Source organism: Aureobasidium pullulans, assembly GCF_000721785.1.
Source record: "Aureobasidium pullulans EXF-150 unplaced genomic scaffold scaffold_6, whole genome shotgun sequence".
NCBI lineage: Eukaryota > Fungi > Ascomycota > Dothideomycetes > Dothideales > Saccotheciaceae > Aureobasidium > Aureobasidium pullulans.
In genome coordinates, this window is record NW_021941026.1 from 571621 (window position 1) to 585697 (window position 14077).

The 14077-nt window shown below is 51.8% G+C and overlaps 8 protein-coding genes across 8 annotated transcripts; 3 read left to right on the forward strand and 5 right to left on the reverse strand.

Moving 5' to 3' along the window:
* Positions 1-757: 757 nt before the first annotated feature.
* Positions 758-2238, reverse strand: M438DRAFT_344342 (uncharacterized protein). The gene has a single exon (XM_029905203.1). The coding sequence runs from the start codon at positions 1933-1935 to the stop codon at positions 1036-1038; it is 900 nt and encodes a 299-aa protein (XP_029762098.1). The 5' UTR covers positions 1936-2238; the 3' UTR covers positions 758-1035.
* Positions 2239-2648: 410 nt separating this feature from the next.
* Positions 2649-4228, forward strand: M438DRAFT_333856 (Sodium/hydrogen exchanger; the record flags this gene model as incomplete). Its single annotated transcript, XM_029903654.1, has 3 exons — positions 2649-3006; positions 3062-3284; positions 3334-4228. The coding sequence occupies 3 exons, from the start codon at positions 2649-2651 to the stop codon at positions 4226-4228; spliced, it is 1476 nt and encodes a 491-aa protein (XP_029762099.1).
* A 102-nt stretch (positions 4229-4330) lies between these two features.
* On the forward strand, positions 4331-5167 carry M438DRAFT_333857 (uncharacterized protein; the record flags this gene model as incomplete). Its single annotated transcript, XM_029903655.1, has 1 exon — positions 4331-5167. One exon carries the CDS (start codon positions 4331-4333, stop codon positions 5165-5167), a length of 837 nt encoding a protein of 278 aa, XP_029762100.1.
* Positions 5168-5722: 555 nt separating this feature from the next.
* M438DRAFT_354052 (uncharacterized protein) lies at positions 5723-7587 on the reverse strand (the record flags this gene model as incomplete). The annotated part of the gene is made up of 2 exons (XM_029906927.1): positions 5723-6553; positions 6649-7587. 2 exons carry the CDS (start codon positions 7585-7587, stop codon positions 5723-5725), a joined length of 1770 nt encoding a protein of 589 aa, XP_029762101.1.
* An 813-nt stretch (positions 7588-8400) lies between these two features.
* On the reverse strand, positions 8401-9072 carry M438DRAFT_271049 (uncharacterized protein; the record flags this gene model as incomplete). Its single annotated transcript, XM_029900450.1, has 2 exons — positions 8401-8984; positions 9036-9072. The coding sequence occupies 2 exons, from the start codon at positions 9070-9072 to the stop codon at positions 8401-8403; spliced, it is 621 nt and encodes a 206-aa protein (XP_029762102.1).
* A 137-nt stretch (positions 9073-9209) lies between these two features.
* M438DRAFT_404485 (uncharacterized protein) lies at positions 9210-10509 on the forward strand. Its single transcript, XM_029909727.1, has 2 exons — positions 9210-9959; positions 10005-10509. Exons 1-2 carry the CDS (start codon positions 9515-9517, stop codon positions 10094-10096), a joined length of 537 nt encoding a protein of 178 aa, XP_029762103.1. The 5' UTR covers positions 9210-9514; the 3' UTR covers positions 10097-10509.
* M438DRAFT_187007 (uncharacterized protein) lies at positions 10061-10828 on the reverse strand. Its single transcript, XM_029899223.1, has one exon. The coding sequence runs from the start codon at positions 10563-10565 to the stop codon at positions 10155-10157; it is 411 nt and encodes a 136-aa protein (XP_029762104.1). The 5' UTR covers positions 10566-10828; the 3' UTR covers positions 10061-10154.
* Positions 10829-11521: 693 nt separating this feature from the next.
* On the reverse strand, positions 11522-13602 carry M438DRAFT_187012 (uncharacterized protein). Its single transcript, XM_029899224.1, has 3 exons — positions 13250-13602; positions 13075-13201; positions 11522-13008 (listed from the first exon to the last, which is right to left on the reverse strand). Exons 1-3 carry the CDS (start codon positions 13502-13504, stop codon positions 11636-11638), a joined length of 1755 nt encoding a protein of 584 aa, XP_029762105.1. The 5' UTR covers positions 13505-13602; the 3' UTR covers positions 11522-11635.
* Positions 13603-14077: the final 475 nt, after the last annotated feature.

Genomic DNA, 14077 nt, shown 5'->3' on the forward strand with positions numbered 1-14077 from the left:
GTTGCTCAGCTCTGATAACGTCTCCGGCCAGGACATCAGCGGCATTCTCCTCGATCAACACAGCCAACGTGATTGCTCCAGCATGACAAGCACCGCATTTGTTCATCGCAAATCCAGTGCCCTTGCAGCCTGCACACTTCTTGTCGCTGATGCACGATATCAGTATTTTACGCATGTGGAAGATTGTGGAAGGGAAGGAGAAGCAGGAGGTCACTTACTCTCGGAGCACACGACCGATGCAGACTTTGCACGTGGTGATCTTAGTACCGTTGACACAGCCATGGAGAAGATCTCTCAGTCGTGGTGGCTTTCTGGATGTTCTTGTTTTGGGAGGAGAAGATGTGTTCAGTGTAGGAGATGGGGGAGAGGAGTCAATGATACTCTGAAGAGCAAAGAGGAGGTTTGGGTTGGTAGTCATGATGGAAGTATGATTGTGTTGTTTAGGTATGAGTGGTAGGTTTGTGTATGATATGGTAATCGGTAATGGAGATGGGGACGGCGATGGGACATTATATATCTGTTGGTTGTCAGATGGAAATGAGAAGTTGTTTTCAGATGGTAGAGAGGGATGAGAGCTCGTGACTTGTTCGGCCGACGAGATACAGAGGAAGTCACGATGCGACTACAGAAGTTCGCACGTGGTGGTCTCGTGGACACAAGCATGTCCTCTGCCACGTGCAAGCACGATCAGAACTTCCGAGAGCTCATCAAATTAGCGTTCCTGGACATATCGCAATAGTAAGTAAGGTGTAATTGCTGCTCATGATAGCGGGAAAATGGTATTGAGAGAAATAGAACAATTCGAGTACACTGCCCTACAGACAATTATGGATATCAACGCAAGAGGTATAAAGAAGTCGAAAAGCTCAGAACAATAGGCAAAACACATAGGAGAGGATATTGAGCAAACAAAGGGTAATCGTCAGCGCCCATAAACAGAAGAAAAGTGACCGCATGAGAAACAAAGACCAAGCCAAGACAGAACTCGGTAGAAGAGAAGATATGTGCAACCGATCTCCCTGCCTCAGGCGTCAGTCATGGCATTTCGATTGGTGGAGGTGGCGGAAGCTGCCTCTCAAGCTGAAAACCTTTTGCGTCGAAAAGTTTCTCTGAGGCTTCCAGCTCGGCGATGCTTTGGAGTTGCTGGCCCTCAGGTTGATCATCTCGCAATGTCGCTGCAGTTGTTGTGCTGTCTGTGAAGCTCGGTCGAGAATCACTCATGCTGCTGTGACTTCGGTTGTGAACGTCGCTCATGCTGCTCGGGCTCCGGAGATGTCTGTCACTCATACTGCTGTGACTTCTGTCGTTCATGAGGGAAGCACGCGGCGAAATGACTCCAAGGCCACTGACACCACTAGTTCCTGTGAGGACTGAGGCGCGGCGATAGCTCTCTCTGACTTTCTTATCGTCCGCCAGGTCTGCTTTGACGACTAGGCGGTCAACCAGAATTCCATGAGCTTTGTTGAGTGTCTTCTTGACGAAGCTGGTGAGGAAGATGTTGCAGCTCATGTCGATGTCTTCGCGCAAGTAGAGTCCTTCCCGCGGTACACCAAGATTGCTCAGGCCGAGTTCGATGACTTCGCGCTCTTCTCCAGCCTCATTTCCACCGATGCTCCACTTTTCCTTGATTTCAAGACCGGCGGGGGCGTAGACGTGTGTTTGAAGACCACGAGGTAGATCGTGAAAACAGGCCTTGTAGCTGACTTGGCCCTTGATGCCTGGTAGATATGTGATTCGATCTGTGAGTTCGTACCAGATGGCATGGAACTCGTCCGGCGGAGCTGACGATGGCGGCTTGCATTGCGTATGATGAATCACCAAGGGATTCAACTCGATCATTTCGGCGTGTGAATGCAGCATCGCGACTGCTGTCTCGCGGCTGACCGTGGGAGGCAGTGGTGTGACAACGGTATATATACTTCTTTTCCAGATCATGATGGCGTCCTGAGGCGATGATACCGGTCAATGGAGTGGTGTGCGAGAAGTTATCTTCGCTCTTGGTTGAGAGAATGCAGAGGTCGAGTGAGCTCAGAGGTGGCCTGAACGAAGGATCAAACGCGGTATTATGTATCAGGCAAGCTTACGTGTGGCTGTATGCAAGGATTGCTGTCCAATCTTTTCTAGACCAGGGCGGCAGCCAGCTTATCTACTATTTTCTTGAGTCGGTCGCTCAACGGTTGGATCCGCAACTGTCAGAGGCGTAACTACAGTCAGCCTCTTCTGGTTCCCCATGTCTCACCTCGATCCGGTCGGGTTTACCTTGACGAGGAAGTGCAAAGGAAACTCTCCAATAGTGTCCGTGCGTTCCTGCCCTTTTTCAGCGAATCGGAGAAAGGGCAAAAAGCTTGGCTTTACTCTAAACCTCTTTGCGAACGTCATCATTGTGGACCTTCCTCCGAAGCGGTGTTTGTTCTGTTGAAGACTCCTCTTTCCTGAGGCCGAAGTTTTCTCATCATCTCATCGATCCGCGCTGGAAAGTATTCTTGTTCTTGCATTACATCAGGCGTTCTGAAAGGCGTTCGTCCCCATCACTAACCCATCAACCTGTCGACATCGTTCGGCCCATCGTTTCAATTCAACATCCCGCGGGACGATCAACTGAACCGCAATTTGGAGGCTCCCACCCTCCATCTCTATCAACCGACGCGATGGTTTGGGATCAGCTTGAACCTACACCACCCCATCTTTCATACCTTCTTATCTCGTCCTTCTTGATTGTCTACTGCCTCTTCGCTACCTTCATCAGAAACCGCCTTCATCTGTCTGAACCGCCATTGGCACTTCTCGTCGGCATCCTTCTTGGTCCAAGAGTGCTTGGCTGGCTGAACCCAAACTATTGCAGCCAGCAAGGATGTTCTGGCGATGAGAACGAGAGATGGGGCTGGGGTGATAACCAGATCCAGGAGATTTCTCGAGTCATTCTTGGTGTCCAAGTCTTCACTGTTGGTGTTGGTTTGCCAAAGTACTATGCCTCCAAGCACTGGAAGAGTGTTGGTATTCTTTTGAGTAAGTCCTCGCGATCTTCCTTTCAACTCGACATCACGACTCACATGCATCTTAGCTCTCGTCATGACATTCGGCTGGTTCGTCAGCGCCCTCTTTGCCGCATTGATGTTCAAAGTCGATATCGCAACTGCACTCGTTATTGCAGCTTGCCTTACCCCCACCGATCCTGTCTTGTCCTCTTCCATTCTCTCAAACAGTCAATTCAGCACCAGGGTACCGAAGCGTATCAAGGACATGCTGTCTGCAGAGTCCGGTTGCAACGATGGAATATCATTCCCGTGAGTTCCCTCCAACATGAACTTGAGCCACTGCTTATCATCATCACAGGTTCCTCTATGTTGGACTCTACGCACTCATTAATGCAGATCCCAAGGAAGCAGTCAAAAACTACTTCCTTATCACTATTCTTTGGCAATGTTCTCTGGGTATCCTCACTGGCTTGATCATCGGCACAGTCTTCAACCGCCTTTTGCGCTTCTCAGACGGCCGCGGCTACATTGACCCCGCTGGCATGATCGCCTTCTACTTGCTTCTTGCCATCTTCAGCGTCGGCGTTGGCAGTATTCTAGGCTCTGACGACTTCCTCGTCGCTTTCGGTGCTGGTTACGGTTTCGCTCGTGACGGCTGGTTCAGCAAGAAAACCAAAGATGCCCACCTCCCAGACGTCACAGACCTCTTGCTCAACTCAGCCTTGTTTATCTACCTCGGCACAATCATCCCCTGGGAGGCCTTTGGCTCCCGCGACATTACTCCAAACGTAACACCCTGGAGACTGTTTGGATTCGCAGTCCTGGTCTTGCTTTTCCGTCGCATTCCTGTCATGCTAGCGACTTACAAATTCAACCCAGACATCCGTACTTTCCGCGAGGCACTCTTCTGCGGACACTTCGGACCCATGGGTCTAGGTGCAGTCTTCCTTGCCATTGAAGCTCGTGCGACCCTCGAGACCGGCACCAGCGAGCCATTGCCTCATCCTCCGATCTTCTCACCTCCTTACACCAACCGCGAAAAGGCCACCGAAATGCTCTGGCCTGTGGTCTGCTTTGTGGTCATGTGTAGCACTTTTGTGCACGGATTGAGCGTTCTCGCTCTGAGCATCTCCAGCCACTTCCGCAGAAAGGAAGGCGAGAGAGCACCGTTGTTGGCCCAGGAGACAGATCCTCTGGACGGCATGGAGCATGAACGTCCCGAAGACCTGCAAAGCACGGACGACGAGGCTTAGTGTCCCTCAGGCGGAGAAGAGCGGCTTTGCTCGGTCAAACCGATGCATGCGTTTGTGGAAGAAGAGAAATACGGACTATCTATTATCAAAGCATGTGGCTCTATGGATCAAACGCTAAAAGATACTGGCTTGCACATACACCCTCAGAAAGAAGAGCCTTATGTGGACTGGGCCATCGAAAGTTATGGCACCGATGGCACTGCTGTCGATGGTCTAACGCCAGAGATACTACCAAGCGGTGGCCAGCACACAACATCAGTCAACGAGGCCCAAACAACAGCAAGTAATGAGGGTCAAAGAATAGCAGCCAGCGACGGCCAAAAAACAGCAGCCAGCGACGGCCAAAAAACAGCAGCCAGCGAGGGCCAAAAAACAGCAGCCAGCGAGGGCCAAACAACAGCAGTCGGCGAAGCCCAGCGCACTACTAAATTCCAGGAAGGCGACACTGGCCAGCCAGATCCGTCTGACAAGAACACCCGTCATTCGACATCAGGCAACGACGGCCAGCGCCAAGGTGCTGCAGATGCGGGAAGCACCAGTGAGACTCATGTACAAAAGCCTGGCATGGCGTATGAATTAAGACCTGCGAGCCCGATCCAGGATGACGAGTCCACTCCTGAAAGCCGTTCTTTCCTTTCCAGCGTTGGTCAGTGTTTCGGCAAGTGCTTGCACTGTTACAAGGAGGAAGAACGCGACAGACCACTTGAACCGGCGACCATCAGGAATGAGGAAGGTGGAAAAGGCGGCATACGTATGGAGACCCTATTCCCGAACAACCCACAGCCGAACAACCCACGGCCGGAGAAGCAGAAGAAGCAGTGGCCATCCAGCTGGACATCAAACACCTGGAGTGACTGCTTCCAACGAGGCTGTCCATGCTGTTGCTGCTTATTCTGTCTTTGTCCCAATGATTCTGAAGCTGATGTAGGATCGGACTGAGATATGACCACGCTGAGATGTGTCATGCAGAGGGAAGGGAAGTTAGAGGAGACATTCATTCACAATATTCATAACATTCGTAACAAATAAAACACCGTCTTTTCAGAACCCAAGTCACTTAGAGTGCAAGCTACGTGAAGTAAGCCAACCCTATGTGTTAACCTGTGTCGTGCTTGTAGCTGTAGAGATACACTAAAGGTATGCAGCCTCCACTAAAAGCGGGACTTCCACGAATTCACCGAACTCAGGAACATCATGTATTTCCACAGTGGAATGACCACAAAATGAACTGCAACACACAACAAGGAATTTCACAACATGTGCACACAATGGTTCGATAGTTGAAAGACCCTTTCATTGATTTCCAGAGCTGGCGTTTCTACATGAGCAGAGTCCCTCTCTTCTTCTTCTTCTGTATACGTCCAAGCTCTTTTATATTGGTATCCGTCTTTTCCGTTCTCTTTCCGCAGCAGTATCGTTCATTCGTAATGCACCATGATCATCTCTTTTGTCTTCCCGCCATGTTCTTTAGTAAAAGCCAAAAGGGTCAATCTTTTACTCCAACCATCTGGACACGGTGACCCAACTGTGACGAACAGATTGTCTGCGTCTGACTCCTTCGTCCATGATACCGCTTCCGACGTGGTTATCCTCCACCTCTTGCTCTTGCTCCACAACAATTCTAGGAGGATATTGAGTTGCGGGTTCGATCTCCAGATCGTCTTGATCTTCATCTTCTTCGAAAATGGTGGTATGGGCTGCGGGAATGGGTGTGACTAGAGGAGGTGGGATGATAGGCGTGGGAGTGGAGACGTTGGGACGAGAGGGCATTTGTTTCTTCTTGTTGTTGCCGAAGAGACCGCAGCAGAAGGATTTGATGGTGGAGGTGGGTGCTGTGATTGGGGTGGTGGGTACTGGTCTTCTGGCTGGAAAGGCGGGTCCTGCTACGGGTGTGATGCCTGCTGCTCCGCTCTGTCTGCGCTGACGAGATGGAGTTGTGCTTTGGGGACGAGCTGGGGGTGTGCTTTGAGCACGGGAACGAGCACGAGCGGAAGGAGAAGTAACAATGAGGTCCTCTGCGTCCACAGCCTCGACACTAGAGACGGGCTGTCTGTCTCTCACTCCAGCATTGACTCCAACGGCTCTTCCAGCACGAAGATCAGCAGGGTAGCTCTCGAGGGTGAAGTTTTCGACCACAGCGCCTTCGTCATCACCGACACTTGTGATTGTGACGCCACAATGGGGTTGGAAGCCGTGGAGGTGAGACCATGTGTCTACAGGCGTGGGAGGTTGAGATGGAGTGACTGGGGAGGGAGGTGGAGCTGATGGGACGGGTGGGACGGGCGAAGGAGCATTCGGTGGGTTCTGGCGGAGCGGGTGACGAATCTGGCGTTGTGTCAGTTATGGTGGAAGGAGGAGAAAGGTGTGCAAGACGAGTCGAAAAATAGAGCAACAGAAGGATTAGGATGGCGGTGGCTTACCCAGCGTTCACTCAGCTCTGAGACGAGAGGTGCGGAGTCTTCAAAATCTTCCTCCTCGGGAACCAGAACAGAAGGCCGCAGGAAAGGGCGGCTTTCTTGGTCACGGCGGATGAAATCAGAACGAGGTCTGGCAAGCAAATCGGAGATGGACGGCAAAGAAGCCGATGTTGTGGTGGAAGAAGCAGACGACTCGGGTGAAGGAGAGACGAGAGGCATGAGGTACGACATTTCATCTTCTCCCTCAGCTTCAACTCCATCATCGTGTTCGTCGTTGTCAACATCAGAATCGGCGGGCGACTCGTCGGCGTCGGCAGGTGCAACGAAGTCGGGCATACCAGCAGCATACCAATCACGAATTCTTCCAAGAGCCAGGTTGTCCGATCCCCTGGCCATGGCGCTTTGGGTTTCTCTAGGTTCAACAAGAAGATCAAAGTCCATGCTGCGAGTAACTCTTGGGCTTGGTCGAGCATCAATGTTGTAGCCGTCGTCTCCAACAGGACCGTATCTCTGGCCCCACAGATCGCTAAAACTGCTTCTTGGGATCTCGACATCAAGGCGCGGGCGACTGGGATGGTTGTAGATGTAAGGACCATTGTGGGGGACATCAATGTCTCCTTGGTTAACGATAGGTCTCGAGATCTTGGGTCTTTCATCGAAGGTAGGAGTGCGGCCACGAAGCGAGAACAGATCGGAGAAGCGGCGGTGGGTACGGTTGCGAGCGCGTGTCGTGATGTTTGGATGAAGCGCCGGGCTATGAGGTAGGTGTGGAGAGTTTGGGTCTGCGATGAAGGCGCTGGGCTCAGGGGTCGAGGAACGGTAACCAGAGTCTGGGTCTGACGATCTGTTCTCAGAAGTCCTGTTTTGAGCGGCCATCTCTTCGTAATTCAGAAGACTGCGGCGAAAGTCTGCAATACGGCGGCCGGTATTGTCATCGTCCATTGTCGGCGGTCCAACTCGGCCGGAACGATTTCTGGCTGCAGAATCGAAAGAATGTGTTGCAACAGGGCGTTGTTATGAGGCGCCTTGCTGAATAAGAAGATGTGTGATGGGTACCCGTTCTCGCAGAAACGATCTCTTAGAGAAATAATACGGACTGACGTTAGTGACGCCGAGGTGGGAGGATTGGAAAATGACGATACGATTGAAGTGCGCTGGAAAGTGACGATTCATACGCCTGGTGAAAATAACGGATATGGACAAGTGAAGCGCCAACAACAAACTTCGTAAACAAGGTCGGAGCTTTAAAATCGGCGAGAGCAGAAAATGGACGAGAGGAACATGATGGTTTTGCAAGAAGTGTAGATGTATATCCTTTTGATTTCAGAGTACCCAGTAATACGAGCAGGAGGTCATGGGAGAAAGACCAGCTGCATGTATGTAAGAAGTGGAGAAGACGGCTCGGCGCCTGAGAGTGGATAAAGTCAGACAGAAAAAGTCTTAGGCTCTCTTGAGAAACGAGTGGACGGTTCTGGTAGGCATGCTGCCGACGAGGTCGACCGTGTCTGCGCTGGGTCTCTTTTCCGGTTGGCGACTTGGCTTGATCTTCGGCGCGAGAATCGATGCCAGTAACAGCTAGGAGGCGTGATTGAGTGACGCTCTTCAATGCATGTCATGAAGCGTGAGCTCGAAGGAACTTCTTGAGTACTGTTGTGCACAAGAGACATCGCACGGCTGAGGCGAGCAACCCAGTCTGAAAGCCTGTCAGACTGCGCGGACGGTATGGCGATTTGGGGTATCAAGTCTTGACGAAGCTCATTTTGCGCCAGCTCTTTTCTTGTCCAGGATTTCCAGGCGCAGTCTCTCAGCGGCAACCTCAACCTCAATCATCTGGCCAACGCCAATCTTCCACTGCTGCTCCAGCGCTTCCAGCTCGCCCTTGCGAGCATTTTGGCCATCTCTTCTACTCCTGTCAATGTCTTCAAGCTCAATCTTCCTCTGCGAGACTTCGCGCTCGGCGTCGCGTAGAATGGCTTCAAGTTGGTCGTTCGAGATCAACCAGGCGTTCTTGCCGTATGTCTCTAGGAGCGATAGGTTGACTTGACGCGATTCCAGATACTCCGAAGAAGCGTATGCTTGTTGTAGAGTTGCGCGCCATTGTTCCATGTCGTTTGTCGCAGGCGCATCCTGGGCCTCGTAGCGCGACATATCAATACCAGCCTCTTTCTTTGCGCCCGAGGATAGCCTTTCGTGCTCGGATTCGACCAGTTCGCTGAACTTGATGGGTGTACGTTCTGGTATTGAAGGATGAAGGGTCGTCTTGTGGTCTTCTGGCAGTTCGGCTTGGATGAGAGCGCGTGCTGACTGCAGCTCGTTCTCTGACGGTGCCGGGTCAATGTCTGTCGCATCGGTAAGCGCATGTCGTTCACGGGTTGGCCATTCAATCTTACAAGGGAGGTAATCTTGTGAGCTCTGTATCAAAGGCATTCTGGCTGATGTGTATGTCATTGTCTAAAAGTTGGCTTCATGGAGGCTTGAATGAAGTTGGCTTTGACCACGCCAAGCAAAACCGTCTTCCTCAGGTTGCAAACGAAGGAGCGACCGACCGACCAACCAACCTTCATCAACAGCATTGTCTTCTATTGTCATTGAATTATTGTTCGCCAGAAGGTCTAGGAACAGGGCCCCTTGACAAGACATCATCCGTTGCTAATCAACATGGTGGGTTCTCAAAGCACCTCTCCATAAAGAGAGCATGAAACTGGGGGAAGGACAGAGGCCCTGTTGAGCAAGACATCAATCAAGTGCGTGGACGCTTAGGTGAGAGCAAGATGGTCGACAAGCACAGATTTGAGAGCACCGGGAATCGTATGAATCCTCTACCAAACCGCTTAACAATGTCTTTCATATCCCATCATGTCTACCCTCAATGACTACACGCTGGCAGGCAAGAGAACCGTTGCCGCAGCCACCGGAGCAGAACTCATTCAACTTGTCTTGCATGAATGCCGCTCTCTTTGAAATCTCCACCTCGCAACCCTCCTCTACTCAATCTTCTCAAGCTTCTCGGTCACATCAATCTTTTCGACCATCACAGTCATCTGAGCTGTCTGATCCCTTCGAGATTCCTCGACTTCCTCAAGGTGAACAACCCACCTGGCAAAACAAGCATTGGGCCCCCTTCCAGTCCGCCCTCAATCCCGGGCAAGGCTCTGCCCCTCATATGAATAACTACATTCACCCTACCCGTCTCACGGGCGGTGTAAGACGAAACGTCCCCTATGAGAGGGAAGAGCAAGCTCGAGTCGATGGAAGACCATACGTCTTTACTGACTATCCTGAAGAGAAAGACTTTGCTCATCATCGATCGCAAGGTTCGTAATCGAGCTTGTCTAATTGATCCTATGTCCAACTTTCAGGTGGACTTGAGCGCACGACTCTTTCATCGAGTGGACTACATCATCGCGATACCGTAGTCCGCGCGCATTACACAACCCAATATCGGAAATAACTCATGACCAAGCATGCGAGAAATGTTTGCGCTTCCGTTAGATATATCTCCAGAGAGGTTAACAAGATCGACACATGCATTCTTCTCCAGCCCCCATCCGAAAAACCAAAGTCAGAACCGATGAAAAAGATAAATAAAGATTGTCGATTGTGCTCCCGTTGGCTTCACCTCCGAAGAAGTTACTAGACCGACACACCACGGTGAGGTGGGAGCTCGTGCCGGAGCCTGCCACTCGCCGAGCTGAGGCGCGCGCCACTACCCAACCGCGACGACACTGAAAGGGTGTTGAACCCCTCAGATGCCATGCGAGATGAGCACAACGCGCATGCTTCACAGCTGCGACTGAGTCCAGGCCCCCCATCTCCGTACCATCTCCAGCCGCGGCTCTGTCTCCTGCGACCACCCGTGCTGCGTCACTACAGGGAGGCGATGGGCGTGTGGCTTGGGCCCTCAGGCAGAGCCTCTGCATCAGTGACCGGGGCCACCGATGGGGAGGTTGCCTGAGGAGCGCCAGCCACCGCGCACCGCCTGCGACCTGTAGTGCGCAGCCACGGATGGGAGGAGATGAGCCCGGCGAGATGGTCGAGATGAGGATTCGAAGGAAGAAAGAAGAGAGGGAGAGGAAGCCAGGCTTTATAGTCTTTCTCTGCTTGTCTGCTTACTAAGCCTGTTGACTCTTGAAGATGCGTTGCCCATTGCTTGTTGCGTGAGTTGCGGTCATATCTTGCTCAAATTCTGGTCATCTGCGAGTCACTTCCAGGTTCAGAGCCGGTTTACGGGAATCCCTCTCTCTGACTCATGTCAGGGTGAAGAACACGCACCACCTGAGACTCCTGAAGATGACAATTGAAAAGAGATTCACAAGAGTTCGACCAGAAAAGAGTTTCACAAGAGCTAGATCAGAAAAGTATGGTCGGGTGGAAGTTTCGTGCGGAGGAAGAGATGGTAGAAAATATGCAGATGCCAAAACCATCAGTCTCAAGTGGATGAAGACATCTATGGAAACACTTCGTAAATGCAGATAAGATAGGAATGATGTTTCACTACCGTAAGTGTAAACAACGAGGCAAGAGCTGCCATTGTCAGAAGCCAACAAGGAGAGAACACCATTCTGTGAGAGAGTTGATCTGTGGTAATTATGGTTTCATATTTTCTGTTGTTTTGTCGAAGTTCTGTAGCAACAAAGTAAAACAAAGCAAAAAGCGTCATCGTTATCGTCTCTTTCGTTGTGTAATAAACCCATCTCTGAAGCGCTGAAGCAGAATTAGACCTTCCCATAATAAAACTCCCTGGACCCAAGAAAACGGTCATCGAAGATCGGATCTCAGAAATCGACGAGTTGAGCAGACGTTGAAAGTTGGAAAGGCATAAACCAACAACGCAAAAACACAGACCATGTATATCAGGTCTCTCTTGGTATCTCCATTATTGATCCTCCTGCGGACCTCACTTGTAGGTCAACGCTCCGGATCCCCTCTGCGGACTTCTCATGTAAGTCGACGCTCGAGGCTTACTCATCATTCAAAGCACCGCGTCCATTTATGGCATGGGCCAGTTAGCCAGCAACTGCTCGCACTGAGGAGTCATCAGCACACCGACGACAGTAGCCATACCACCAAGGGCACCAGCGAAAGCACTCAAAGCGACCTTAGCAGTTGAACGCTTTGCCCTCTTGATAGGGCGAGGAGCTGCCTTGACGATTGTGCGCTTTGGCAAGAAGTTGGCGAGGGCCTTCTTGTGCTGCGGACCAAGTCTGAACTTGAACAATCTGCGAGCAGTAGACGAGGCAGGTAGTGCCTCGTGGCCGTCATCCTCGACATCACGTTTGCGTTTGCTTCCTGTCGGCGAGTCCACCTTATGAAAGAGTTCGGCGGCAGTAGGAGCTTGTGCAGCGATCTGCTTCTCAGCCACAGCAGGCTCGGGAGCAGTTATCGGAGTAAAGACAGCCGGAGCTACGCGGCTCTCGGCGATCACCTCCTGAACGACGACATCATCATCGATGCGGAGATCGTCGGTGTTTTGGATGGCCTTGATCTCGGGATCCTTCTTCTGGTCTCTGGGAGCAGCGGAGATGTCGTCCTTGGACGTTGCGAGACTGTCGTCCTTCTGGCTTGGAGCCAAGGGGATCTTGATAGAGTCATAGTGAAGTTGAGGCAAGGTGATATGAGGGTAATACCACTCGTTTGCAGCAGCAGTCATGGAGTTCTCGACCAACCACGGGATAGACATGACTTCTTCGGCAGTATCGCGAGGCTTTTCTACCTCCTGAGCCTGAGCCTGAGTCTGGGTGTGGGCTTGAGTGTCAGCGGCCTTGGACTTGAACGACTCGACAACAGGTAACACGGTTGTGTTATCCAGCTGTGTCTCGAAAGACTCCTCAGACTCTGAGTCAATGACATCTTCTTCGTCCGAGTAGTCGTTGAATGACTCGGAGAGACCAGGAGACTCGTCACGGTCCGAGGCCGCCTGGCTGTCGTCGTCATGATCGATTTCGTCGGGGTTGTCAGGGTAATCATAACCGTCGTCGAACTCGCTGTCAAAGTCGGAAACCTCCTCGGACATGTTGTCGGTGAAGTCATCGACCTCGACGACACTGCGAGCATAGACGGGTGGTGAAGGTGGATCGAGGTCGATGTAAGTAGCGGGCTTGATGACGGTCGAAGGCTTTGTGGAGATTGAGGGCTTGACGGTAATCGAGGGCTCTTCAGAGGTGATGGAGGTGAGATCTTCCTTGGAAGAGTCGGTGTCATAGCCGGGGACGCGGTATGAGGGTGGGTTGACCTTCTTGCTACTTTCCGGGAGAGTGACGCTGGTGCTGGTGTTGGTGAGGGTGCTGGTGGAGAAGGGATTACTGAAGGAAGCGCCTGAGCGGACGATGTTGGTGATCCGGACCTCGACACCGTCAAACGTGGCTGGGATAGGAGTCAGAAGAGGATACTCGTCGAAGTTGAAAGCTTGGGTTGGCGGCAAGAATTCACCTTCAGCACGAGTGACCTGACTTCCGAATCGTATCTCATCGCGGGAGAAGATCTCAGTTCTAAGGATCTTTCTTCCGTTCACGTAGACGCCATGCATCGAGCCCGTATCCTCGAGCATGATGGGTCCCTGTGAATGTCAGTCGACGAGTCTCAAAATCGAAAGAGGTGGACTCACATGAGGACCCTTGGGAGCCGAAATGGCGGCATGGTGTCTGGACATGACAGCACACTCGAACAGAGCGTTGTCGGCGGCTGGCTTTCTGTTCTTGGTGGCACTGGTGGAAGCGCGGCCAATCTCGACCAAGCCATGTTGAGGGATGACTAGGGTGCGATCAATGGGGCCGGTCGAAGGGGCGCCTTTGCGAGCTATGGCCTGTAGTGAGACGGTAAGACGCACAGGTCTCTGCGTGTGCGAGAATGGCGCCGTCATGTTGGGAGCCGGCGGTAGGAGGAAGGAGGGCGTGCAGGTGCGAGGGCAGGAGATGAGTCAGTATTTGTAGTTGGCGTAGTGTGTCGGTGGTTCGAGGTTGAAGGAAGTCTGGTCGATTACTTGCTCTGCCTTGAGGTAAGAGCGACCCGAGCGGGGACCAACCCTTTACCCTTTGATAGGCCGCAACCCACAGTCACATGCCAACACCACCTCACCATCGTACACTACAGCTTTCACTCTACTTGCAATTCTATCACTCAAGCAAGCTTCTAATACCTTGTTTCAAGACTCTGGAACCTGCTGGTGGGATCAAATGTCTTCTTCCATCTTCGGCGGACGCCGCTATGCATGTCGATAACCACTCGGGTGTTACAGTGTCAAGGCAGAAGCTCTGCGGAGGTCGACCCCTCTTCACCGAGAGCTACCTCTCTTGCTGTCCACACTCTAGCTTGTGATAGGGCAGCCGTGGAATTCTTTATGCCTTGTTTCACGAGAGTGCCGTATTGACGGAAAGTAACCGGGTCAAAGCAGATAATCCAGAGTCGGATGAGTTAGTTTATTTTGCTTGAGGGT

Coding starts and splice junctions, on each gene's coding strand:
- M438DRAFT_344342 (XM_029905203.1), bottom strand. CDS start 1,935: ATGATCTGGAAAAGAAGTATATATACCGTTGTCACACCACTGCCTCCC.
- M438DRAFT_404485 (XM_029909727.1), top strand. CDS start 9,515: ATGACTACACGCTGGCAGGCAAGAGAACCGTTGCCGCAGCCACCGGAG. Junction 9,960..10,004: donor TGCTCATCATCGATCGCAAG/GTTCGTAATCGA, acceptor TCCAACTTTCAG/GTGGACTTGAGCGCACGACT.
- M438DRAFT_187007 (XM_029899223.1), bottom strand. CDS start 10,565: ATGCAGAGGCTCTGCCTGAGGGCCCAAGCCACACGCCCATCGCCTCCC.
- M438DRAFT_187012 (XM_029899224.1), bottom strand. CDS start 13,504: ATGACGGCGCCATTCTCGCACACGCAGAGACCTGTGCGTCTTACCGTC. Junction 13,202..13,249: donor CGGCTCCCAAGGGTCCTCAT/GTGAGTCCACCT, acceptor TGACATTCACAG/GGACCCATCATGCTCGAGGA. Junction 13,009..13,074: donor TCAGGTCACTCGTGCTGAAG/GTGAATTCTTGC, acceptor CTCCTATCCCAG/CCACGTTTGACGGTGTCGAG.